The sequence below is a fragment of the Carassius carassius genome, chromosome 16 (assembly GCF_963082965.1).
Source record: "Carassius carassius chromosome 16, fCarCar2.1, whole genome shotgun sequence".
Classification (NCBI taxonomy): Eukaryota; Metazoa; Chordata; class Actinopteri; order Cypriniformes; family Cyprinidae; genus Carassius; species Carassius carassius.
Genome location: NC_081770.1, coordinates 24,370,150 through 24,395,688, shown reverse-complemented (window position 1 = coordinate 24,395,688; position 25,539 = coordinate 24,370,150). Strand labels below are relative to the sequence as shown.

At 37.9% G+C, this 25,539-nt stretch overlaps 1 protein-coding gene and 2 long non-coding RNA genes across 3 annotated transcripts; 1 reads left to right on the top strand and 2 right to left on the bottom strand.

The window, feature by feature from the left end:
• Nucleotides 1-4,847: 4,847 nt before the first annotated feature.
• LOC132159159 (uncharacterized) lies at nt 4,848-5,860 on the bottom strand. The gene is made up of 2 exons (XR_009437805.1): nt 5,726-5,860; nt 4,848-5,155 (listed from the first exon to the last, which is right to left on the bottom strand). It is a non-coding gene; the product is annotated as an uncharacterized LOC132159159 (long non-coding RNA).
• Nucleotides 5,861-6,760: 900 nt separating this feature from the next.
• LOC132159158 (uncharacterized) lies at nt 6,761-7,948 on the top strand. The gene is made up of 2 exons (XR_009437804.1): nt 6,761-6,860; nt 7,388-7,948. It is a non-coding gene; the product is annotated as an uncharacterized LOC132159158 (long non-coding RNA).
• A 1,691-nt stretch (nt 7,949-9,639) lies between these two features.
• On the bottom strand, nt 9,640-25,308 carry aars2 (alanyl-tRNA synthetase 2, mitochondrial (putative)). Its single transcript, XM_059569679.1, has 22 exons — nt 25,017-25,308; nt 22,735-22,923; nt 22,194-22,339; nt 21,924-22,115; nt 21,056-21,200; nt 20,820-20,965; nt 20,636-20,744; nt 20,514-20,552; nt 19,747-19,861; nt 19,475-19,602; nt 19,203-19,350; nt 15,343-15,512; nt 15,150-15,263; nt 14,923-15,063; nt 14,706-14,843; nt 13,233-13,336; nt 12,813-12,921; nt 12,618-12,743; nt 12,412-12,522; nt 10,370-10,453; nt 10,163-10,276; nt 9,640-10,085 (listed from the first exon to the last, which is right to left on the bottom strand). Exons 1-22 carry the CDS (start codon nt 25,272-25,274, stop codon nt 9,903-9,905), a joined length of 3,009 nt encoding a protein of 1,002 aa, XP_059425662.1. The 5' UTR covers nt 25,275-25,308; the 3' UTR covers nt 9,640-9,902.
• Between the last annotated feature and the right edge of the window lie 231 nt (nt 25,309-25,539).

Sequence of the window (25,539 nt, the reverse complement as noted above, 5' to 3'; positions counted from 1 at the left end):
GTAAATGCTCTTGTCATTACACAATTACCTAAAATTGGATTCCTCATGTCATGACCACGTTAAACAACATTAAGAAACATTACATTGTTGGGATTGTTTTTTTTTTAATTATTATTATTATATTTATATATTTTTTAAAATAAATATCTGGTCCATTTACTCAGCCATGAAGATGGGGAGGACAGCAGAGAAATGATAGAAAATGAGTTCAGAGCAGGTGAAGAGAACAGGTAGGAATGGACCATAGGATTTTATGACTTATCAATGACAAATGACAATATCAAGAATCATTGCAGATTAAGGTATTGCAGAGGTATACATTTTGTGAAACATCGGTTTTGTTTTCTCAGTCGTGCAGATGAAGAGGACAGAGAGAAAGTAAATGTCTCGAGAGCAGGTCAAGAGAACAGGTAGGACTGGCCATGCAAGATATTATGAATTACAGAACATTACAGATTAGGGTTGTAGACTTAGTTATTGGTTTGTCTTGTAAAAATCTAGTGCATGGAAAGATGGAGAGCCACACCCTCAAAATGACATCAGAGGAGAGGAGATAGATATAACAGGAGAATGCAGAGATGCAACAGAGGAGGTAACAGAGGAAAGACCTTACTCAGAGGACCCATCAGACTGGCCTGCACCCCATCAAATTATTGACACTTTTAGGCAACAATTGACTGAGAAAGGGCCTTTGAAATGTCCTGATGGGCCATATCCTAGATCGGAGAAGAGTAACATGCACTTTTCTAAGGCTTATTGTTATCGCTTATTATCAAATGGGGAGAGAGTTGAGCGAGACTGGTTGTTGTATTCCAAGAAATCAAATAAAGTATATTGCTTTGCATGTAAATTATTTGGTGGAGTCAAAGCATGTGACAAACGGCTTGTGTTGGGATACAATAACTGGCAATGTCTATCAAAAACCCTACAGCATCATGAAACAAGTAACCATCATATAGATGCTTACCTTTCTTGGAAAGAATTGGCAACTCGTTTGCAGTTAGGAAGAACAATTGATAGTGAATTACAAAAGGTGATTGCAGCAGAAAAGTCCCGCTGGAAAAATGTATTGACAAGAGTGATTGACTGCATTCTTTTTTTAGCTGAAAGAAACTTGCCCCTGAGAGGGAAGAAAGAACAATTAGGGAACGCTAAAAATGGCAATTTCCTTGGCTTAATTGAGCTGCTTGCACGTTATGATGTTACAATGGCAGAGCATCTAAGAGAAACATCTTCCAAAAAAGTAACATCTTACCTGTCGTGGTGTACTCAAAATGAGTTTTTGCAGTCTATATCTGCATGCATTGTCAGCAAAATCTGTACACGCATTAAAGCAGCAAAATATTTTGCTGTTGAATTTGACTGCACTCCTGACATTTCGAAACAGGAGCAGGCCTCTGTTATAATAAGATATGTCCACACAGATGAAGGTAAAAAAGCAAGTGTGCAGGAATCATTTGTTGGTTTCACTGCTGTGAAGGACACAACTGGTCAGGGCCTAGCAGAGAAACTGATTGAAGTGATTGAGAAGAATTTAGGATTGGAGTTAAGGAATTGTCGAGGACAGAGTTATGACAATGGATCCAATATGAGCGGGATTAAGAAAGGGGTCCAAGCTTTGATTCTAGACAAAAACCCAGAGGCATTATTCATTCCTTGTTGTAGCCACAGCCTTAATCTGCTTTTGTGTGATGCAGCATCCTCTAACAGAGAATGTTTAACTTTCTTTGGCACTCTTCAGAGATTGTATACAATCTTCTCTTCATCAGTCAAGAGATGGGACATCCTAAAAGAATTTCTGGAAATTACACTGAAGCCACTGAGTGACACCAGGTGGGAGGCAAAACTGGATTCTGTTAAAGCCTTGCGCTTTCAGCTTGGGGGAGCTCTTGATGCCTTGGAAAAGCTTGAAAAAGTGTCTAAAGATGGTAAAATTGCATCAGAGGCTAAATCACTCTCTGAAGAAATTGTGCGCATGGAATTTCTTGTGTGTTTGTCAATTTGGTATGACATTTTGGCTGAGATCACACATGTAAGCAAGGCACTACAAGCAGCAGATGTTTCTTTGGACACAGCCATTATGCTGGTCAATTCTCTGAAAGAGTTCTTGGTTCAGTACAGAGAGGAGGGATTTCAAAAATCCATGTCCATAGCACGCAGAATGGCAACTGAATTGAATGCAAGCACAGAGTTCAGGAGAAAACGCCTCCGCAAACAAAAAAAATTCCATGATGAAACCAACAGTTACAGTGATGATGAAGACCCTGAGATGCATTTGAGGTGTAGGGTGTTTAATGTAATTGTTGACACAGCTATCCAGGAGCTTGGTGATAGGTTTAAAAATATTGGCCATGTCTCTGACAAATTTAGTTTTTTAATCAAGATGGAAACCATGACAAAAGATGAACTGGAGGAATCTGTAACGAGGTATGCACTAACATCAAGTGACATTTCAAGAGACATAATTCAGGAAATCTACCCTGCAAGCCGAATTCTCAAAGGGCACAAAAAAGCCATTGACAAGCTGAGCTTTATTTTGCAGGAAAATCTAGACAAGGTCTTTCCAAATTTGACAGTAGCCTTAAGAGTGTTTCTAACAATGCCACTAACAGTTGCCTCTGCTGAAAGATCTTTCAGCAAACTGAAACTTATTAAATCATACCTTCGTTCAACTATGAACAATGATCGCTTGACCCACCTGGCAATCATCTCCATTGAAAACAACCTAGCAAGATCAACTTCATTTGATGAAATACTTGAAAAATGGGCAAGTACAAAAGCAAGGCATGTCAAAGTGCTGTAATTGGGGAGGATAAAGAGAGAAAAGGTGGGGGTGGGGGGGATTAGTGCAATTAGATGTGATATAAAATGTATGGTTTCTATTGTAATCAACTGTTTTTAAAATATACTTTATGTACTTTTACATTTATTTTACTTTTATTAGTTAAATTGTTTTCTAAATTGTATATTTGTTACACTTTGAAGCAGTTTGAAAAGTGTTTAGACAAAAAAAAAGTATGCTTATAGTTATAGATGGAAATATTTTGGCACCATCACATGCCTATTTTAAAATATAGTTGGATTGACTCCAGAGGCGATATAACTTGTCTATGAATTTCTTTCAATTGTATTTATATTATGTGTGTGTGTACCTGGTAACAGTTGCAAAGACATGTTTTTGACCCCCATGAGGAAAAGCTCATAGTTTATTTATTTTTTTGTTGTCCACAAATGTAGTCCATCATCCTAGTAAAAACAACAGTCACAAAGATCACATAATTTTTTCACAGCATTAAGAATGCTTTGATGAGTTCTGTTCAATAAAGGCATAAAAGATAGTTATTGTCTGTGTTGTTAGTGTGTCACATATACTTTTTTGGTTGTTGGAGGGGGGATGGGGGGGGGGGCGCCAACCATGATCTTGCATACCCCTCAGCAAATGTACAGTTGCGCCCCTGTTTCTATCACTCACTCTCTGGTTGTGATAATCAACTCTATGAATATATGATAATATATAATTGATACATTATTGTCAGGGTTCTGTCACTTCAGTCTAGTGTTATTCATGGTTTTGTGACTGAGCCCTGATACTCTCCTCATGTCATTGTTTTCATGTGAGTGCGCGGCTTCGAGACTGCTCGAGCCGTGCGCTCTTGTCTGCGTGTCCTGTTTCTTGTTGGAGCGTGGTGTTCGGATCCCGGTGTGGTGAGAAATCCAGTCCCCCCGCGAAATCGAGTCCGCTTAGGACCAAGGCGGTAGCTGTTTTAAATGCCTGATCAAAAGTTGTTGTCGGGATAACTTGTTGTATGGCTAATCGGAGCTGCGGTAGCTTGTTGTTTCAAGCTAAAATAATTTAGTAAAAGCAACATACAGAATGTAATCGATCAAAATGTTTTTTAAATGTCATAAAACTAGCAACATCTCATAAATAATGCATTGTAATTAGTTTTAATATTCGGTTACTAGAACGCCTCAGCACAGCTTTTGAATATATTTTCCAGTTCTAAAATAATAATGATAATAATTCAGTTGTGATGACTAAAACACGTTTAGCCCACAAATTCAAAAGATTGTGGGATAGTAGAAAGATAATTATTAAGAAAATGAACCTACGTACAATATATATATATATATATACACACACACACACACACTTTGATTTTTATTTATTTTGAATTACTACCTAATTCATGTAATTTTTTTACATTATTTTCAATATTGTAATAAGTACTTATGTTGTTATATATGGTTTTGCTTACAAGCAGTTCATGTATTGCAATTGCTGATTGTATATTATTTAAGAAACTATTGTTTTCAAAGAAAATCATACAGCAATTATCACACTACATAAATTCATTATGATGACAGAAATTACAATTGTAATTGACTTTAACTCATATAACACAGTACATAAAATAGTACAACAGTTACTTGTACTATTACAAATCAATAATAGTAAGCGAATAATGGCTGTTTGTGCACTGAAAGTAACTAAAAATACAGCTAGTTTATAATTGTTAATTATAAATTGCAATTATAATATAATTCTACACATTTTTTTTTACATATAAATGTTCAAGCAATATGCACACTATCAATGTAAGACATTTATACATTTTTCAAAATGCATAACATTTTCAAAGAATCTTTACAGAAAGACATACTGTTGTGTCTATATGGTCAAAAACACCCTCACTGTTTTAATAGTTGGTGCTAAATGCATTAGTCGTCATACTGACAGCAAGCAAGCTTAAGGCAACGGTGGTTAATAAAGAAAAATCTGTAAGATGTCGATACTGGAGTAAAAAAACCTTTGGAGAAACCAGACTAACCAAAAACACTGGGGACCAGTTCTCCTCTGTATATTCAGTCTGAACATTTGGTACAATATCATTGGTAGTTAACAGTGTTACTGCATTGATTCAGCTGTAAGGTTAGAGGTTAATTGTGCCATGTACAGGCAGCAACATTGTTTTCTCTGTGGCCCAGGTGAGGCATGCAGTGGCAGTGAAGAGTGCTAAGGTGCAGTCATCCATTCATAAATTCTTGCTTTTTTGCTGAAACTGGAAACAGTTCATCCTATGTGAAGTCCATTGTGGAAGATTGTGGAATCATCAGTCTCAACGTAACTCGAGAGCGTCTCGGGACAGAGCTTCTGTGGTAAAGAAAAATATAAAAATGTTTAGGAACTGTAATATAATAACATTTTTTTCCTCTCTGCCTTTGTAATATACAGTATGCTGGAAGACTTTCTTGACATCGTACAGAACGGAATACAACAGAAGCAGGAAACATCAAAAATCACTGTTAACCGTAGAGCATCGGTTTACAATTCTTGCAAAAATCAAGTTATGATTTATGTGTATGTTGTTATAAAAACAATCAAACAGACGTAAATGTAATCTGTTAAACTCAGTCTATTTTGCATTCAAACATTGCTTTAAATAAAGAGACAGGTGATTTATTTGAGCAGAGCTTGTTTTCTGCCCCCACTATTTGGAAAGGCCAATACGAAAATACAAATTTACATATATATATATATATATATATATATATATATATATATATAATCTATCCTATAATGAAAATGTCCTTTGATTCATTGTGCCTCAATTTACTATTAATTTCATTCATAATTGTTCACTTACTGAACGCTATTATAAAAGTATATGTGTTTTTTTATGTTAAATAAAAGATAAACATGAGAAAAGAGTCGTCTCTTCACTTAAAATGCATCTTGAACAATCGGGTCCCACCTAGCGAGGACCCCTAAGATGGCAGCCATCGCGATGCCTGTGCGCAAGGCACAACGGATGCACTTGTCCCGAGCGAAGGACACGAGACAGTAATGTACACTAAAAATCTTCGTCAGATTTGAGATCGTTTTAACTACCTGCAAAATCCGTTCATATGTGGCAGAAATAGCAGATGGAGTTGATAAAACGCCTGAACAATGAATACAGACCTCATCTCGTGTCAAAGATCGCGAGAAAAAAGGCTTGAACAATCGGGTCCCACCTAGCGAGGACCCCTAAGATGATTTATTATTACTATCACTACTAACGTTACTACTATTATTTGTATGTGTGTATTGTCGGTGTCATTTTACTGTACAAGGACAGTGGATAATAATAGTAGTTAATAAGAAAATCAGCTCAAATCATTAATCACCACTGCCCTCCACACCCAAATGGCAGCCACTGCGATGCCTGCGTGTGCAGGACGGGTTTAAGCACACCTCTAGTTCTGTCATACTCGTCCACAATTCACACGTAGATTTTTAGTGTGAATTACTACCTGTCTTGTTTCCTTCGTTCGTGACAACTGCCTCCGTTGCGACTTGCGCACAGGCATCGCGACGGCCGCCATCTTAGGGGTCCTCACTAGGTGGGACCCGATTGTTCAAAATACTTTTAAAGTCCTGTTAAATTTTGACCCTACTATAAAATAAATAAAAAAAATTAAACAGATTCAATATGTGGCTTATGAGAGATCTGTCCCTATATGGGCGTGTTCTACTCTCAAAAGCAGAAGGGCTTTCAAGGTCTGTTTATATATCTATGTCAGCAGATGTTCCAAAAAAAAGTTGTCAGGGAATTGTAAGATACTTTATGATTTTATTTGGAAGGAGAAAATACATTATTTACGGAATGATATTATAAATAATAACAATGTTTGGAATGTTTTCCCCAATTACATATTTAACTCTTTGGGTGACATTAATTTTCTTTTAGAATGTAATTTTTTAGTCCTTCGCTCGGGACAACTGCCTACGTTGTGCCTTGCGCACAGGCATCGAGACAGCCGCCATCTTAGGGGTCCTCGATAGGTGGGACCCGATTGTTCAAGATGCATTTTAAGTGAAGAGACGACTCTTTTCTCATGTTTATCTTTTATTTAACATAGAAAAACACATATACTTATATAATAGCGTTCAGTAAGTGAATAATTATGAATGAAATTAATAGTAAATTAAGGCACAATGCATCAAAGGACATTTTCATTATAGGATAGATTATATATATATATATATATATATATGTAAATTTGTATTTTCGTATTAGCCTTTCCAAATAGTGGGGGCAGAAAACAAGCTCTGCTCAAATAAATCACCTGTCTCTTTATTTAAAGTTTAACAGATTACATTTACGTCTGTTTGATTGTTTTTATAACAACATACACATAAATCATAACTTGATTTTTGCAAGAATTGTAAACCGATGCTCTACGGTTAATAGTGATTTTTGATGTTTCCTGCTTCTGTTGTATTCCGTTCTGTATGATGTCAAGAAAGTCTTCCAGCATACTGTATATTACAAAGGCAGAGAGGAAAAAAATGTTATTATATTACAGTTCCTAAACATTTTTATATTTTTCTTTACCACAGAAGCTCTGTCCCGAGACGCTCTCGAGTTACGTTGAGACTGATGATTCCACAATCTTCCACAATGGACTTCACATAGGATGAACTGTTTCCAGTTTCAGCAAAAAAGCAAGAATTTATGAATGGATGACTGCACCTTAGCACTCTTCACTGCCACTGCATGCCTCACCTGGGCCACAGAGAAAACAATGTTGCTGCCTGTACATGGCACAATTAACCTCTAACCTTACAGCTGAATCAATGCAGTAACACTGTTAACTACCAATGATATTGTACCAAATGTTCAGACTGAATATACAGAGGAGAACTGGTCCCCAGTGTTTTTGGTTAGTCTGGTTTCTCCAAAGGTTTTTTTACTCCAGTATCGACATCTTACAGATTTTTCTTTATTAACCACCGTTGCCTTAAGCTTGCTTGCTGTCTGTATGACGACTAATGCATTTAGCACCAACTATTAAAACAGTGAGGGTGTTTTTGACCATATAGACACAACAGTATGTCTTTCTGTAAAGATTCTTTGAAAATGTTATGCATTTTGAAAAATGTATAAATGTCTTACATTGATAGTGTGCATATTGCTTGAACATTTATATGTAAAAAAAATAAAAAAAACCAGTAGATTCATTATATTATAATTGCAATTTATAATTATATAGCAATTATTGCTATCTATATAAACTATCTTGTTGTATTTTTAGTTACTTTCAGTGCACAAACAACCATTATTCACTTACTATACTTAATTGTATAAATATAATAGGCATACTGACATACTTCATGTAAAATTAATATAACGTTCGTTTTACATAAAATAATAATATATCTGTATATAATACAACAATAATACGGTTCTGCACAAGCAATTGCGATATTATATCATTTAGATTAACAATATAAATTTACACACACACACATCGAGTAGCTGTATGCTATATACTATATACGGCTATATACTAGCCTATGAAACATGTAATTTAAAGTACATAAATGGTCATTATAGCAAAGTTCAAACGACATAAATAAAAACGCGAGTTAGCAGGAATTGTAATCAGGCGCTAAAAAATAATACCCATTAAATGTTCGTTGAGCCAATGGGATCACTCGGGGTCCTAAGCGGACTCGATTTCTCGGGGGGACTCGATAGTTTCTCATGACACCGGCAGAGTTTCGGTTGCGTGTCGGGGACCGGACACTCGCGCCCCATGTTCTCTTTTATTGTGGTAACATGCAGTCTCAAAGTGTTGTCTTGTATTGTTGCACACAGCTCGAGTTATCGGTTCTGTGCTTTCTTGTTCTATTTTGTCTTGTGCTGTCGCACGCAGCTTAGTTTTTACTTGCTGTCTGGTGTGAACACGCGGTTTATGAGCTTGCTCATTAGCTGCGTGTTTGTGTCTAATTCAAGCACATGGTTTGTGATTTGGTTTGCTGGCCATGTGCTTGTTTTTGTTTTGTGTGAGCACATGGCTTTTGTCTTCGTTCCTATGTGCCATGTGCTCTCGTCAATTGTCTTGACCCCACCCATCTTGTTACCTGGTTATTGATGTAATTTTCCCCACGTGTTCCCTCGTTATCCTCCTCATTAGCTCCCTATTTATTGTCCTTGTGTGTTCAGTCTGGTTGCTAGTTCGTCGTCGAATATTTGTCTGTGCACATCGTGTCTTGCCTTGCTTTGCCAGTCAAGTTTTGTTTGTTTTCCCCTACGGGGTAGTTTTTGTTTGTTTATTTTATTATTACTACTATTAAAGAGCCCTTCTCTCTGCATCATTGAGTCCTCGCCTCATCCCTCTACCCAAACCCTGACACATTATATACATTATTATATTAAATAATTTTATTTATTATACTATTAACTCTAACCCTTGCTCAGGTTGCTCTATTCTTCTTTTTATTTATTATATAATAATAATAAACCTTGCTATGTGTACTGCGTTAAGCTAAAGGAGACTTGTTATAGCACTTGCATATCATTGCTCTTTTATTGATTTTGATTGCTTCCATTGTCCTCATTTGTAAGTCTCTCTAAATAAGAATTTGGGTTTTCTGCCTCTCCCTGCATAGTATATGGATTGTATTATTTTTTATTGTGCAAAATAAACTAAACAAGAGCTCTTTTGTCTCCCTCTGGTGGCTGGACATAGTGATTCTCCAATGAAGGTGACTCTAGTCAGCAGGGTGGCGCTCTGACACACTAAACTATGCTTCTACAGTATTTCAAACACCATGATTGTAACATTTAACTGACACAATCAGACAGATTAGAAATTATATCAATCGTGTATTAACAATTATAAATTCTTAACAGAGCAATGCCATTCCTTGAATTTAAGTACATTTTCTTGAACCAAACCAATTATTATACAGTGTACCCAAAACAGAGCAATAAATTACATAATAGCAATGTCTAATATCAAAATTTCATAACCCCAACCTTTTAAAGCAAAGGAACAGGAAGTATATTTTTAATTGATTTAACCATTTTGATGAAACACATCCATTGTGGTATCCAAGATTAGTTTGTTCAGGATGCCTTTCGGATTTTGTTTTGAGCAAATTCTTCAGCCCAGTGCAAAATGTCTGTAATATCTGTGAGTTTGGCTGCTTTTCCTACACCTTTAGCCACGTCGGTTGAGCCGTCTGCATTTCCTCCCAAGCGTGCACACACAGAATGAGCCCATTTAAGGGCCGAGCCACTGGCAGAGCCCTAGAAAGAGAGTATGAAGACAATCACATACCTGTGGATGATTATATCATAGTTGTGAGATTTTGTGTGTGCTGTACCTTGGGTACTTGGCAGACACAAAGCACCTTCCCTGACAACTGCAGGTGAGACAACAACATAACCATGGAGTCTGGAGTACTTTTGCTCATCTGGAGCACAGTCTTCATCAGCACCTAAACGAGATTGCATGTATAAAAATTGTTTACATTCGACACAAATACATTTATCAAACATCACCACAAAACTTAAAACTTATCGGTAATTACCGATATTGAGTCCGTATGGATCAAGTCCACCACCACAGGTTTATTAGAGTGTTTGACCAGCAGCTCTTTGGCTTTCATGGCCGCCTGAAGCAGGAAATAAAAACAGATAACATATCAAAATCTCACAAAGCAGGTGTGACAGGAATGACTACCCAGCATCTCTTTTTCTTGAAGGGATACTCCACCCCAAAATGAAAATTTTGTCATTAATCACCCCCCCCCCCCCCATCTCGTTCCAAACCCGTAAAAGCTTTTTTCGTCTTCGGAACACAATTTAAGATATTTTGGATTAAAACCAGGAGGCTTGTAACTGTGCCATAGACTGCCAAGTAAGTTACACTGTCAAAGTCCAGAAAAGTATGAATAGCATCGTCAGAATAGTCCATCTGCCATCAGTGGTTCAATATTATTCAATTTAATTACTTGGCAGTCTATGGGACAGTCAAAAGCCTCCCAGTTTGCATCCAAAATATCTTAAATTGTGTTCCGAAGACGAACAAAGCTTTTACGGGTTTGGAACAGCATGGGGGTATGTGATTAATGACAAAATTTTCATTTTGGGGTGGAGTATCCCTTTAACACTGCATTTGTATAACAATTTTATTTACATTAGTAACTGTAATCAAATTACACAAACCTAAAATGTAATGAATTACATTACAGTGTTATCAAAAAGTAATTTAAATACAATAACATGTATACGTGTAACACATTATACACAACTCTGGGCATCATAAACCTTATTCAGACAGGACTAGTTTTACAGTGGGTCATTGAAGAAATTTGACATATTTTACGATTTTAATCCTGCCTGTATCTGCCATGTCTGTGTTTTTTTCTCATACAACCGCTGTAATAATTTGAGAGCAAATTACCCAGTTTTTCGGCAAACTCAGTGATAATCTGAGAAAACTTTAATCCAGTCCAAATGCGAATGTCTGTGATTACAGACAATATTTTTTTTCACAATGTGTTTCATTGTGTATTTTGGCCAACATGAACTACCGTAGATGCTCTTACCATGCACATTTTTTATATGTTTGCCTCCCAGCAAAGAAATAAAAAATAGTAATCAAATCAAAGAGCCAAATCACGTAACTTAAACTGTTAAAACTGGCTACTGTAATGGCTACTGTAATATCAGCGTCAGGTAAGATTACGCCCCCTTATTCCTGCACTCAATTACATAGTTTTAATTACATATGTACGAAAATGTAAACATACTTTCCTACAAATACATAAAAATATAAAATAGTTAAACTACAGTAACCACAGATTAACTATGGTTTTGCTATATTAGCATAGCAGGCTATTTATAGTAAAGCTGTGGTTATACTAATAGGAATCAATCCAAATGATATGCAATGCACGCATTCATACTGTAGGCTCGTTTCCATTACAGATTTGCGCAAAACTTTGGTGATAATTTTATAAATGTTTATAAAAAAGTATTATGAAATGACGGTGGATTCTGGAATAAACACAAGCATTGACTAGAGTGGCCACAATCAGCTTCACTAGCCATATCAGAGTAAATTTTCTAAGCATTTATGGTATGGAAAGCCCACTGTACTGGAGAGCGGCCACGTATGAAGTGTTACTTAGAGGCTATAGTACATTGAAGAACGATCATCTGACTTTCCACATACGCCATGTGACCTGTAAATGCGAAAAAAAGAAAAAAAGTTTCCACTGCAGTTTTTCAAATTATTACTTTTTAGTATTGCCTGAAAAACCAACTCATGCGAGCAGAAAACCTTTTTTGCAAAATATATGCGCTTTTTTTGTGAAATTTACATAAGACATATTTACAAATGGGATAGGGTAATGGGAACGCGCCTGTGTGATCTATACAATGCCCAGATTTACAAAACAGACCCTCACACCTCCATAATAATCATGGAGATGTTAGCCCCATCCAAATTAGTACATGAAAATGACAGACGTCATGTGATAAGAATCAAAACCCAAACATAGTTTAGAAAACTAGTCCCATCCGAATAGGGATATAGACTGTATTTTTACCCTATAGACACATCTACCTCTTTGATCTCCAATTTTCTGATGGTGTTGTTGCTAGTCTTCTGCATTGCTTTCAGTCGAGTCTGCAAATCTCGCCTCTGCCATTGTGGGATAGGTGTGATATCAACTACCTATAATGCATCACACATAGGATACAGACCAAAGAAATTCATACATCACAAACTGAACCTGCAATGAAGACGAGAAGTTATGGAGAGCTACATACATTCATCAGGAGGCCAACTTCTTTAGAGAGCCTCTGTGCTGCTGGTATAGACAGGGAGCTTGCAGCTCCTACCTGGACTGCCAGAGACTCCAACTCCTCTTGCATGTCTTGGGCCGTCTCACGAGCCTGCATCACAGGAACAGTTAGTATAACAGAAATCGAACTGGTACGCAAAGTAGATTTTGATATTCAAACCTTTTTGGCTTCATCTCCAGTAACAGCAAGGATACGGCTAATGCCTTTCACCATCTGTCGCTCAGACACAATAACAAAGTCCTTAATTGCTCCCGTCCTCAATAAATGCCTGATGAAAACAACAATATATTGGTGAATTTGGCTTCAGCTTGGAAAAAGCCAAATGCTTTTGTGGTTTGCCCAAAGGACAGGTTGCCAACCCTGTTCCTGGAGGGCTACCATCCTGCAGAGTTTAATTGCTAACCTAAGGCAAGCACACCTGAACCAGCTAAACAAAATGTTCTGGACTTTATTGCTTTATTATTAAAACTACAGGCAGGTTTGTTGGAGCAAAGTTGGAAATGCAGGAAGAAACTCTCCAGGAATAGGGCTGGCTACCCTTGTTTCCAAAGGGTTCCAGCAGTTTCGGAAGAACCTTACGTGCCACAGCAAAGCTCCACTGAAGCTTGTTCAGTGCTGTTTGAGTTGAGCAGATCTGAAACAGGCACGGCTATGGACACTACTCGCACTGGGTCTGGATAGACCTAAAACAAACAACAGATCAAAACTTCACATTTATGATGCATTTCCACTGCAGTTCAGTACCACTTTAGAGTGGGTGGGATTATTCACATGTCGTTATAATTGTGCCACCTCTACTGCCATGACTTTCTCATTACACGTTGCCCTATCAAGCTCTCAGTGGACTTCCGCAAAAGACAACAAAACTTTTTGGTTGTTAAAAACAAGTGTGCTTGTTCAAAACAGTTGCGTTCGATCCTTCGCTCTCTGTGCTAATTTAAATCAAGTGGTTCTTTTGTGTTTGTGTCACAAGTTCAGTGACACATGTAGTGACGATTCTCTCCAGCCAATCAGTGATCAGCCAAGTTTACATGTTACGTTTTGGTAACGGTACTGTGAACTGTACCAAGCCGTACCATGCAGTGGAAAGGGCCAATAGATCCACCAGCAGGGTGCAGGGTAACAAAATGTCCTTTTCTATGGGGGGAACTTTGGAGTGGAAAATCGTAGTCCATTCATTTTTAAATCAGGGTTGCCTAATTCTGCTCCTGAAGAACCCACTATTGTGTAGAGATTATTTTAAATCCTACTTAAAAACACCTAATCCAGCAAATAAAAGGCTTCAGGATCATAATTATCTGGACTTCAGGACTAGAATCTTTTAATAAAGTGTGTTGGTAGGGATGTCCCTAGCTAATCATCAGTTTCAGAGTTTCAGATTAAGCATTTTTTAAGTGATTGGTATTGGCTATCCCAAGGCTGATCTTTTATTTTATGTCAACTCTCATGTGTAGATGACTTGACTGACAGACTGCAATTCTAACATCACAAGGTTAATCTATTAATCTAACTTTATCTCCACTACTGTTTTTCTTTGCTCCTATTTTATATCTTGGAGTCTCTACTAAATAGATGATTACCTAAATCAGGCTGGGCTCCAGGATCCTGTTTGAAAACCACTGTACAATAGTAATTGTTATATCAGAACTACTCCTTAGTTACAGATGCCCATTTTTTACATTTAAGCCCATGCCCCTGTGGAACTCTCTGTATGTGCTTGTATACACTGGACTGATTTTAAAAACTTTAAAGTGTTCACCTATCAATAAGAAGGTACAAATATCAAATCAGGACTCAGTATTGGCAGATACTCAATATTAAATGACTTGGATCAGATCAGGGACACGATGAACTTGACCGGGACATCCTTAGATGTTGGGTCTCCAGGAGCAGAACTGGACTCCCCATTTTACACCCTGAAAATATATACCTCTAGGGATACAACAATCCAATATTCAATATTGGTCTGATATGGATAGGATTTTTGGTTGAATTGGTTTTGTATTTGCAGTATTTGAAATGAGAAAGTGGTATTGAGTCATCCCCATTTACCTGATCTATTGTTCTCAGATCCGTAATCTGTTTAGCTTTGGACAGGGGGATCTCCTCTACATACACCACATCATTTTGACGAATGATGTTCTGGACCACCTCCTCAACTTGCTGTAGCTCAGACACACCCAGGGAGCCCTTTAAAAAAAGTCAATACACATGTATTAAATATTTCGGAAATCATTAAATCACCAAGGCAGCCACCTAGCCAATGTACCTTCACGCTGAAGTCGAAGCGGAGCCGGTTGGCGGTGCAATGAGACCCTTGCTGGCTAACAGAAGGACCTAGCAACTCTCGCAGAGTAAAGTTCAGCAAGTGTGTGGCTGTGTGCTTGACCATGCAGCCCATTCGGTTAGCCTAGAGTTGGAAATGCAAAACTTACTGTAAGCTTTCTGCATAATGTATTACCATGGTGTTGGTACTTTTGCCCCTACTACTCCCACCTCATCCAAATGAAGTTGCACTTGGTCTCCAGTTCTCAAAGTCTCTGCTGCTGTTACCTGATGTACCACATAACCCCCAGCCAGACTGACAGACTTTACAGGGAACAGCACATCCTTCAAAGAATAACCACAATGGTGAATCTTGTGCTTATACATGAAAATAAGACATCTCAGATGGAATGTGATCAGTAACCTGCAGTCCGTCCTTGGTGAAGTAACCCTGATCATGCGCCTGTCCACCCTGCTCTGCGTAAAAGCTGGTCTGGTCCAGAATCACACCACAGTTCTGACCCTCATTCACCTCTGAAACCAGAGACCCATCACAGTAGAGTGCCAGGACTGACGCTCTGCAAGGCTGAAACACTGACAGAGAAAAATGGGTCAGGATCCTCATTCAGTCTTATACGATGCCCAAACCAGGTGTGATGCCATTAAGTGACAAGCAATAAATTCATATCAATGATAGTTTTTGTTCTAATCACCTGAAATGCTAGCTCACTGGTCCAAATCCTGCTCCACCTAGCTACATATGGTGCTTTACCACTGCGTGGTATGGCTCGGCACAGCTCAACTCAATTTGGTACTGTACCCAGTGTTAAACCCCCCAAAAGTTAACTGTACCGTGCCATACCACACAGTGGAAAAGTGCCAATAGATGCTGCCAGGGTGTTGCTATGCTAAGTGATTTAGCATGTTGTTATACAGTTATTGAGGTGTTTTCTTAATATTTTTGGATTGTTTTGTAACACAGCTATTTGATTGCTAAGGTGTTTTGACTGATTCTTTAATTTAGTTAAAAAGGTGTTCTGGGTGTTTTTGTGTGTGTTGCAGTTGCTATGGTGTTCTGAGTGAAAGTGTGCATGGTGTTTCTTAGCTTACTGTTATGTAATTTCTGAGGTCTTCCAAGTGTGTTCTAATTTGCTAGTGTTCGGTAACTGAGGTGTTCCGAGTGTATTTTAGTGTGCTGCTGCACGGTAACTGAGGTGTTCCGAGTGTATTTTAGTGTGCTGCTGCACGGTAACTGAGGTGTTCGGAGTGTGTTTTAGTGTGCTGCGCGGTAACTGAGGTGTTCAGAGTGTTTTTTAGTGTGCTGCTGCGCGGTAACTGAGGTGTTCCGAGTGTATTTTAGTGTGCTGCTGCACGGTAACTGAGGTGTTCCGAGTGTTTTTTAGTGTGCTGCTGTGCGGTAACTGAGGTGTTCCGAGTGTGTTTTAGTGTGCTGCTGCGCGGTAACTGAGGTGTTCCGAGTGTTTTTTAGTGTGCTGCTGCGCGGTAACTGAGGTGTTCAGAGTGTTTTTTAGTGTGCTGCTGCGCGGTAACTGAGGTGTTCCGAGTGTGTTTTAGTGTGCTGCTGCGCGGTAACTGAGGTGTTCCGAGTGTGTTTTAGTGTGCTGTGCGGTAACTGAGGTGTTCAGAGTGTTTTTTAGTGTGCTGCTGCGCGGTAACTGAGGTGTTCCGAGTGTATTTTAGTGTGCTGCTGCACGGTAACTGAGGTGTTCGGAGTGTTTTTTAGTGTGCTGCTGTGCGGTAACGGAGGTGTTCCGAGTGTGTTTTAGTGTGCTGCTGTGCGGTTACTGAGGTGTTCCGAGTGTTTTTTAGTGTGCTGCTGTGCGGTAACTGAGGTGTTCCGAGTGTGTTTTAGTGTGCTGCTGTGCGGTAACTGAGGTGTTCCGAGTGTGTTTTAGTGTGCTGCTGCGCGGTAACTGAGGTGTTCCGAGTGTGTTTTAGTGTGCTGCTGCGCGGTAACTGAGGTGTTCCGAGTGTGTTTTAGTGTGCTGCTGCGCGGTAACTGAGGTGTTCAGAGTGTGTTTTAGTGTGCTGCTGCGCGGTAACTGAGGTGTTCCAAGTGTGTTTTAGTGTGCTGCTGTGCGGTAACTGAGGTGTTCCGAGTGTATTTTAGTGTGCTGCTGCGCGGTAACTGATGTGTTCCGAGTGTATTTTAGTGTGCTGCTGCGCGGTAACTGAGGTGTTCCGAGTGTGTTTTAGTGTGCTGCTGCGCGGTAACGGAGGTGTTCCGAGTGTATTTTAGTGTGCTGCTGTGTGGTAACGTAGGTGTTCCGAGTGTGTTTTAGTGTGCTGCTGCGCGGTAACTGAGGTGTTCCGAGTGTATTTTAATGTGCAGCTGCGCGGTAACTGAAGTGTTCCGAGTGTATTTTAGTGTGCTGCTGCGGGGTAACTGAGGTGTTCCGAGTGTGTTTTAGTGTGCTGCTGCGCGGTAACTGATGTGTTCCAAGTGTATTTTAGTGTGCTGCTGTGCGGTAACTGAGGTGTTCCGAGTGTGTTTTAGTGTGCTGCTGCGCGGTAACGGAGGTGTTCCGAGTGTATTTTAGTGTGCTGCTGTGTGGTAACGGAGGTGTTCCGAGTGTGTTTTAGTGTGCTGCTGTGCGGTAACTGAGGTGTTCCGAGTGTATTTTAGTGTGCTGCTGCGCGGTAACTGATGTGTTCCGAGTGTATTTTAGTGTGCTGCTGCGGGGTAACTGAGGTGTTTCGAGTGTGTTTTAGTGTGCTGCTGCGCGGTAACGGAGGTGTTCCGAGTGTTTTTTAGTGTGCTGCAGCGCGGTAACTGAGGTGTTCCAAGTGTGTTTTAGTGTGCTGCTGCGCGGTAACGGAGGTGTTCCGAGTGTGTTTAAGTGTGCTACTGCGCGGTAACTGATGTGTTCCGAGTGTGTTTTAGTGTGCTGCTGCGCGGTAACTGAGGTGTTCCGAGTGTGTTTTAGTGTGCTGCTGCGCGGTAACCGAGGTGTTCCGAGTGTTTTTTAGTGTGCTGCTGCGCGGTAACCGAGGTGTTCCGAGTGTTTTTTAGTGTGCTGCTGCGCGGTAACTGAGGTGTTCCGAGTGTTTTTTAGTGTGCTGCTGCGCGGTAACGGAGGTGTTCCGAGTGTTTTTTAGTGTGCTGCTGCACGGTAACGGAGTTGTTCCGAGTGTTTTTTAGTGTGCTGCTGCGCAGTAACGGAGTTGTTTCGAGTGTTTTTTAGTGGGCTGCATAATATGAACTCACAATTGAATGTAACATAAAACAAATGATTACTTTTCGTTAAAATCTTTAATTATGCCAAAAAAGCTCACATTTATGTGTCTTTTTGTGCACTGTAGCAGCCATGTTGCCGAGATAATTCATACCCCTTCGTTTGAAGTGTGGTCCTGAAAAATCTTCATTTGAACGGTTATCTGGCCCTTCCCCTTACCCCTACCCCTCCAACGGTCATGTTACTCAAAGACATGTTTGCAAAAATTTGCTAATATTTGCTAACGTCATATCATTACAGACTGCATGATAGTGCCACAGCATATGTCTGATTAGGGTGATAACTGCCGTAGACATTGATGGGGCCTAATCCCCCCCAATAACTAGAAATCGCTGAACCATTTTCTCAAATATTGCCTATTCGAGAGAGAAAGAGAGAGAGAGAGAAATGGAAGTTGCATGTATTCGCGTCTGTGCCTTTATCTTTTAAGAGTGAGTTTACTTAAAAACAGCAATTGTATCCTCTCGTCGCCCTCTCTTCGCTGGTAAATATAATGTAGCGATTCAGTATTTAAACTGTATTTAATAAAAGTCATGGGGCAGCGTTGACAAGTTTATTTTCTCCTGGATGTGTGAGCTGCGCGATTTCCGATATGTGTGTGTGTGTCAGTAAGCAGCTCATTAATACAGAACGATAATTAAAGGCTCTAATGCACACCAGCACACCAATATATGTGTGTATTGTAAGAGCTAGAAGACGAATGATGATGTGTGATGGCATAGTAGTGGTGTCCCAATCCTTAGGGGAATATTTTGTCCCCCTACTCCTTGACACTCTGTTTCAAGGGACAAGGGAAAGGGGTAGGCGGAGGGGTAGGGGAAGGGGAAGGGGTATAAAATAAAATTGGCATTGGGCCTTAATGAAGTGTTTAGAGTGTTTTTTAGTGTGTTGTTGTGTGGTTACCTAGGTGTTCAGAGTGTTTTTAGTCTGTTATTTGCTTCAAGATAAAAAGATTTAGTCTCACGTCTGGACAAGACACAGTTTAAAATATTTAACTGCCAGACATTATCTTTTCACCCTCCAGTACCATATTTTCCATCAGTCCCTATACTGTAACAGTATTTTGGGGAGTCGTCCGTGTGAGGAACTCCTTGATTTTGTAGCTCCGCCAGACTATGAAGATCCAGCTGGTCAACCCTATCTTCTTCATCATCCTCCTCTGACTGAGATTTCAACTGAGGAAAAAAAACCCCAACAAAATTAGATATGTCCCAAAAACAGAGTTTATTAATAAATGAGCCCATATTCATCCACAAACCAGATATTACATTATGGAAAGCAAAATGCTATCCCAAGTACCTTCTCATATTCCTCTTCAAGCACTGCCATCTCTTTTTTATCAACCATCTTGCCCTTCTCCTCCAGCATCAGGTCAATGAGATCTAGAGGGAAGCCCAGGTTACGATGTAGCGACCAGGCAACTGCAGCTGATAGAAACAACAACACAATGGACACAGAGTGTAAAACAAATATAGAGAAAAAAACACAAAGAGAAATATCAGCATAAATGAACCTGCACAGATAATAAAGAGGTATAAGAAAAGTGAATTACACAGCTTTGCGGGCTTTACCTGGAAAAATGGCTGAGTCTTTGTCCATATTGCTGATGGTCCTGTCAATCACCCTCCTGCCCTGCTTCAGTGAGGACAGGAACTGGGCTTCATTCTGATTAATGAGATCCATGATCTACAGAGGAAGCACAACATTTTTTTGAAAAAAAGTTTAGAAAACAAGATGAAGTATCTGCACTAGCAGCTTTCTTAAACTGAAAAAGTGCAATGATACATTGATATATCATAAGTCATAATTTGAAGCTTCATTTTGAGATTTGAAATTTTTTTGTGTTTTTGAATTATTAGTGTTTTACTTTAATATTTATTCCAATTGCATGTTAAAACACGGTAACACATACCATTCAAAAATATATATATTATTTTTTTAAAGTATCACCAAGGCAACATTTATTTGATCAAAGATAATTCTACAAATTAAAATAACCGTTTTCTGTGTTAAAATGTAATTTATTCCTGTGACGCAAAGCTGTATTTTCAGCATCATTACTGAAGTCTTCAATACCACATGAATCACATGATCCTTCAGAAATTATTCAAATATGCTGATTTTCTGCTGAAGACACCTTTCCTGTTATTATCAATGTTAAAATCAATGCTCCACTTATTTGAAATAGAAACCTTTTGTAACATTATACATTTCTTTACTCTCACTTTTGGTAGCTATAGTGTATTCTTGATAGATAAAATGTGTTTTTTTTTTAAGAATTTACTAATTAATATATAATAATACATGTAAAACGGTGGTGCTTTTTGAACATGCATACCCTCTCAGACTCTGTGTGCAGCTCAGGATAGGAATCTCCCTGAGAAAAGAGGAAATATGAAACTCAATGTAAATACACACAATGCAGTGATACAAGTAATAACTTAGTCGTAATCATCTCACCAGTATATGAGCTACAGTAGGCACCAGGCTTGCAAGTGCACCTTCAGATGCCTGCAGCACTTCTGTAGAAAACCTTACGGCACGTCTCAAAATACGTCTCAGCACCAGCCTATGACAAAGAGCACATATAGCTTGAATTTTATACTTTAAATGACTCTGCGTACTTTGATGAAGTCAGACTTACTCAGCGCCTGTCATGCCTGGGTAAACTCCATCAGCAATGCACACGCTGAGTGTCCGAATGTGGTCGGCCACGACTCGATAGGCCATGTCGACCTGACCCATATCAGCCTCTCCAGTCCTGCCTTGATATGCAGGAGCCTTAGAGCACTGCATGCACCAACAATAGATGCAATGTGGTTTAGTTTTCTATTTAACCTGCAATATTATTCCTGTAAAAGGTTAATGAAGGTTAGAGACCTGATGGATGGCGGACATTAAAGGTGTGAAAAGATCTGTGTCATAGTTGGAGCGTTTCCCCTGCAGGACGGTCACCAGCCGCTCTAAACCCATCCCAGTATCCACACTGCACTGGGGCAGAGGTCGCAGGCTACCACTGACCTCCCTGCAACACAGAGATGGACATATTCACTAGTGTGCATTATTCCTACCATTAACATTTTGTAGATTTAAATAAAGCTGAAATAAAATATAAATATTCGATGAAAGATTAAAACTAAATTTAAAAAAAACTAACAAAAATGACATAAAATTTAAAAAAATGTCAATGAAACCTGAAAAAAATAAAAGCTTATATAAATGTTCGGAAATGAAAATAGTAAATGTTGTCTTGATTTTTTTTTTTTAAAGCAAAATAAAATAAAATCATAAACTTATAATTAAAGAATGAACTGATGAATAATAAATAAACTAATAAAAATAAAATTAGCACACAACAAGATTACTAAAAACTGAAAATATAAAAATAAAAGCTAATAAATGGAACAGGAAATATTGCCTTGGTTGAAGCTAAATAAAAACTACAACTGAACTAAATTTTTAAAAAAAAATACAATAAAATGTAAATTATATATATATATATGTATATGTATATATATATATATATAAACTGAAATTAAAATATCAAACATAAAAAGTATAAAAAGTATTAAAAAAAAAACTAAAATGGCAAAAGCACATGTATATATACATATATGATTGATAAAAGACCATAGCTAATGTTTGTAAAGCTTGAAAGAAAATTTTAAATAAATTTGAAAATATACAAATAAAACCTAATTCAAAATATGAATACAAACTACAATAAATAGTAAAATAATGCCCTAACCTGTTATACTGCATGAATACTAGATTCCAAATTTCCACTACATCTGGACTGTCTGCGTTGACCAGTGAGGCGGCGTTCCGATTCCCAAGGTGATCGTAGTGAATCTCCGTGCAGGGGCCACACGGACCCGTCTCGCCCATTTCCCAGAAGTTATCCTTCATTCCGAACGGCAACACGTGATCCGGCGGCACTCTGCACGTGAACGTCACAACAATCCAATGAGTCTCCGACAGAAAACAAATGTGTTTGTCAACTTTGTTTTGCACTTACCCCATGCTGAGCCAGATTTGTCGCGTTTCCTCATCGGCAGGGAGTCCATTCACCACATCTCCAGAGAAGTACGAGACGTACAAGCGATCTGCGGGAATGCCGTACTCTTCCGTTAAAAGTCTCCAAGCCATTCCACAGGCTTCCACCTGTATTATGAATTATTAATTAATTCAAAAATATGCAAAAGTATTGAGTTCCACTAGAAAACTACATTTGCTTTCATTCTTGGAGGAACAAAATAGTTCTGCAAAAGAGCAGATGTTTTGTGTGAGAATGCAAAGTTTCTCATGGGAACAAAATACTTTTTGCGAGAGAAATGTTTCTCGAGGGAATGCAATAGTTTTACGAGAAAATGCTAAGTTTCTCTTGGGAATGCAATAGATTTGTGAAAGAATGACGAAGCTTCATGGGGGAATGCATTACTTTCGCAAGAGAATGCAAAGTTTACTGGGCGAATGCAATAGTTTTAGGCATGAGGCATCCAGATATAATAATTAAGAAAACAAATGCCTCATTAATTGAACTCAATAATTGGCCAAACCTTGAAGTAATCACCAAATGACCAGTTCCCCAGCATCTCAAAGAAGGTGTGATGGTACACATCTTTCCCCACATCCTCCAGGTCATTGTGTTTGCCTCCGGCACGGACACACTTCTGACTGTTCACCACCCGCCGGTACGATGCCATCTCACTGCGGGGGTCCGGACAGCCCAGGAGAATGGGTTTGAACTACAAGACAACACACAGACCATGAGAAACCTACCCTAGAAAATAATATTACAGAAGACAGTCACCCTAAAAAGCACTTTAATCTCTCTTAAAAATTGTTTTTATTATTTTTCAGGCTGTAAGTAAAAGCACAATGTTTGTCTATATTACAATATTTTGACTAGTAAATTATTTCTATTCATTGAGTCTCTACTATTTCATTTATATGGGCCTTTCTACAGAATTACTGCAAACTGCTGTCCCACAACCACAAAACACATTTAAAAAGCATTTTAAGTATTCAAATCATAGATGTTTATTAAGATTCTTCTATTATATATTGAAACCCACAATAATATTAGCTTAATATATTGAAAATCATCATTTATTGGGTCCTTTCTATTGGGAGTAGGCTGTCCTAAACCTAACCCCTAAAACTTAACTTATGAAAATGATACTAAAATTATTTTTATATTTGTATCCATTGTTTTTAAAAGTATCTTTTTGATTGTTTTAAAGTGAAGTACAAAAAACAAAACAATTATTTTAGATTTTCTTTGTAAATTGTGAAACTTTATAAAAAAATTAAAAACCTACAAAACTTTGTCACTACCGAAACAATGTGTGTTGTAGTCTATTGGATGAGACTGATTTTACCTAAACCCATAAATTTATGATCAGAAAATATTCCTGTGTCCCCCCTTTCATATCTGCAAGGTGTGAGTAGATAGGTCCCATCATTTTGAGGTAAATTTGTTCAAAAGTCTGTAAAATCTGTGTGTAACTTTAAGGAATGTCACTACCGAAAACCTTTTTTTATTCCAAAATACTTTGTTTTTATATGTATAACACTGTTCAGAACTGTGCTAGCTAACCATGTGCTGATTAGCATCTTTAAGCTAGGTTCAAAAGTATCTCAAAATGTCATTACCGAAGCATGTCATCATTGTTTCGGTAGTGATAAAAGGGAACACATAATCCTCATATTTAGGGCAAATAAACAACATTTTATTACAGTAATTTTTTTTTGTAGTGTTTTAGTATTCAAGTTAAAATTCTGTAATGTAATGTGATGTGGTTGCTACCAAATCCTTACTGTCACTACAGAAAATGTGCTGTCAATATAAAAACATGGGATGTTTCGGTAAAAATAAAGTATACTGTATAATCGACTAAGATGATATGATTAATGAGTTTTTAGTGGATAGTTAATTAACATTAGTATGATAACATTTTTGCCTTTTACAAAGAAAAACTGGATTCAAATTCAAAATACAAATCTCATTAATAGCACTTGTGGATTATGGATTTACCTCTGTTTTTCTTTTTTTAAATAGCAAAAAATATATATTTAGAATCTAGATGTAAGCAAAATCTTAAAAGGTCAATAAACCCTTCTAATTAAGTGATTATTATTGTGTTTCGGTAGTGACAAATTTGGGGAGAAGACAAATATTCTTAAACTTTCTGAAAATACAACACATACAAAATCCAAATCCAAGTACCTTATATATTACACAATTTGCATACATGCAATTTTTGGGGAAAAAAAGATTTTTTTTGCGACATTTCGTGAAATTTAAGTTTTAAATTGTTTACGTTTTTAAGTTGTTCAAATATAGGCATTGTTTAGGCATCTTAATGAACATAATAATAAGCAAATATAATAATTTAATCCAAAATACATACTAGACTTTTTCACCATCCACAATATAATATTTTAAAGTGTAAACCTTATTTGTGACCCTGGACAACAAAATCAGTCTTAAGTGTCAGTTTTTCAAAATTGAGATTTATACATCATATGAAAACTGAATAAATAAGCTTTCCATTGATGTATGGTTTATTAGGATCGGACAATACTTGGCCGAGATACAACTATTTCAAAATCTAGACTCAGAGGGTGCAAAAAACTTTTAACTTGTCAAGATTAATTCTTAGCAATGCATATTACTAATCAAAAATTAAGGTTTGATATATTTACAATAGGAAATTTACATAATATATTTACATGATCTTTAGTTACAGAAACACGGTAGAACCGGTGTACTTTGACGCGTTTGTTCGTTATTATGTTGGCCCTATCCTGCAGGTGATGTGATGTTGGTGTGTACCTGGTTCATCCCTGCGTTGACGAACAGAAGGCTCGGGTCTCCTCTCGGACGCACGGGCGAAGACGACACAACCCGGTGTTCATAACCTTCCTTGAAAAAGTCGATAAATTTCCGCCGTACTCTTTTGGAGGTGAATTCTTTATGAGATTGTGGGTAGGACAGAGCCGAGCACCGTCTCACACCCGCAGATAAAACGCTTAATTTTGTATTTAAAAGCGCACAGTAGAGCTGTTTCACCAGCCCTATGCGCGCAGCCATCTTGCTGCGTCACAGCGTCAAACAGCAGCATCCAATCAGCGACGAGAACGAAACTGAAACTAAACATGACGACGAATATATTCTAAATAAATAATATAAAACGCAAATATATGACTTCTAATATATATATATATATATATATATATATATATATATATATATATATATATATATATAAACACTTCAAATGTATATAAATGTTATGCATATAAACAAATGTGATAAAGCAGTAGGATTTTAGTTTTTCTAAGCTTTTAAAGCAAAT

Bases quoted from the DNA above. Each gene is read 5' to 3' on its own strand.
- aars2 (XM_059569679.1), bottom strand. From the start codon at position 25,274: ATGGCTGCGCGCATAGGGCTGGTGAAACAGCTCTACTGTGCGCTTTTA. The intron at 20,966-21,055 runs GTCTCTAACCTT...TGGTGCATGCAG, and splicing joins TAATGTCCGCCATCCATCAG to TGCTCTAAGGCTCCTGCATA. The intron at 10,454-12,411 runs GTAGATGTGTCT...TTCCTGCTTCAG, and splicing joins GAAAATTGGAGATCAAAGAG to GCGGCCATGAAAGCCAAAGA.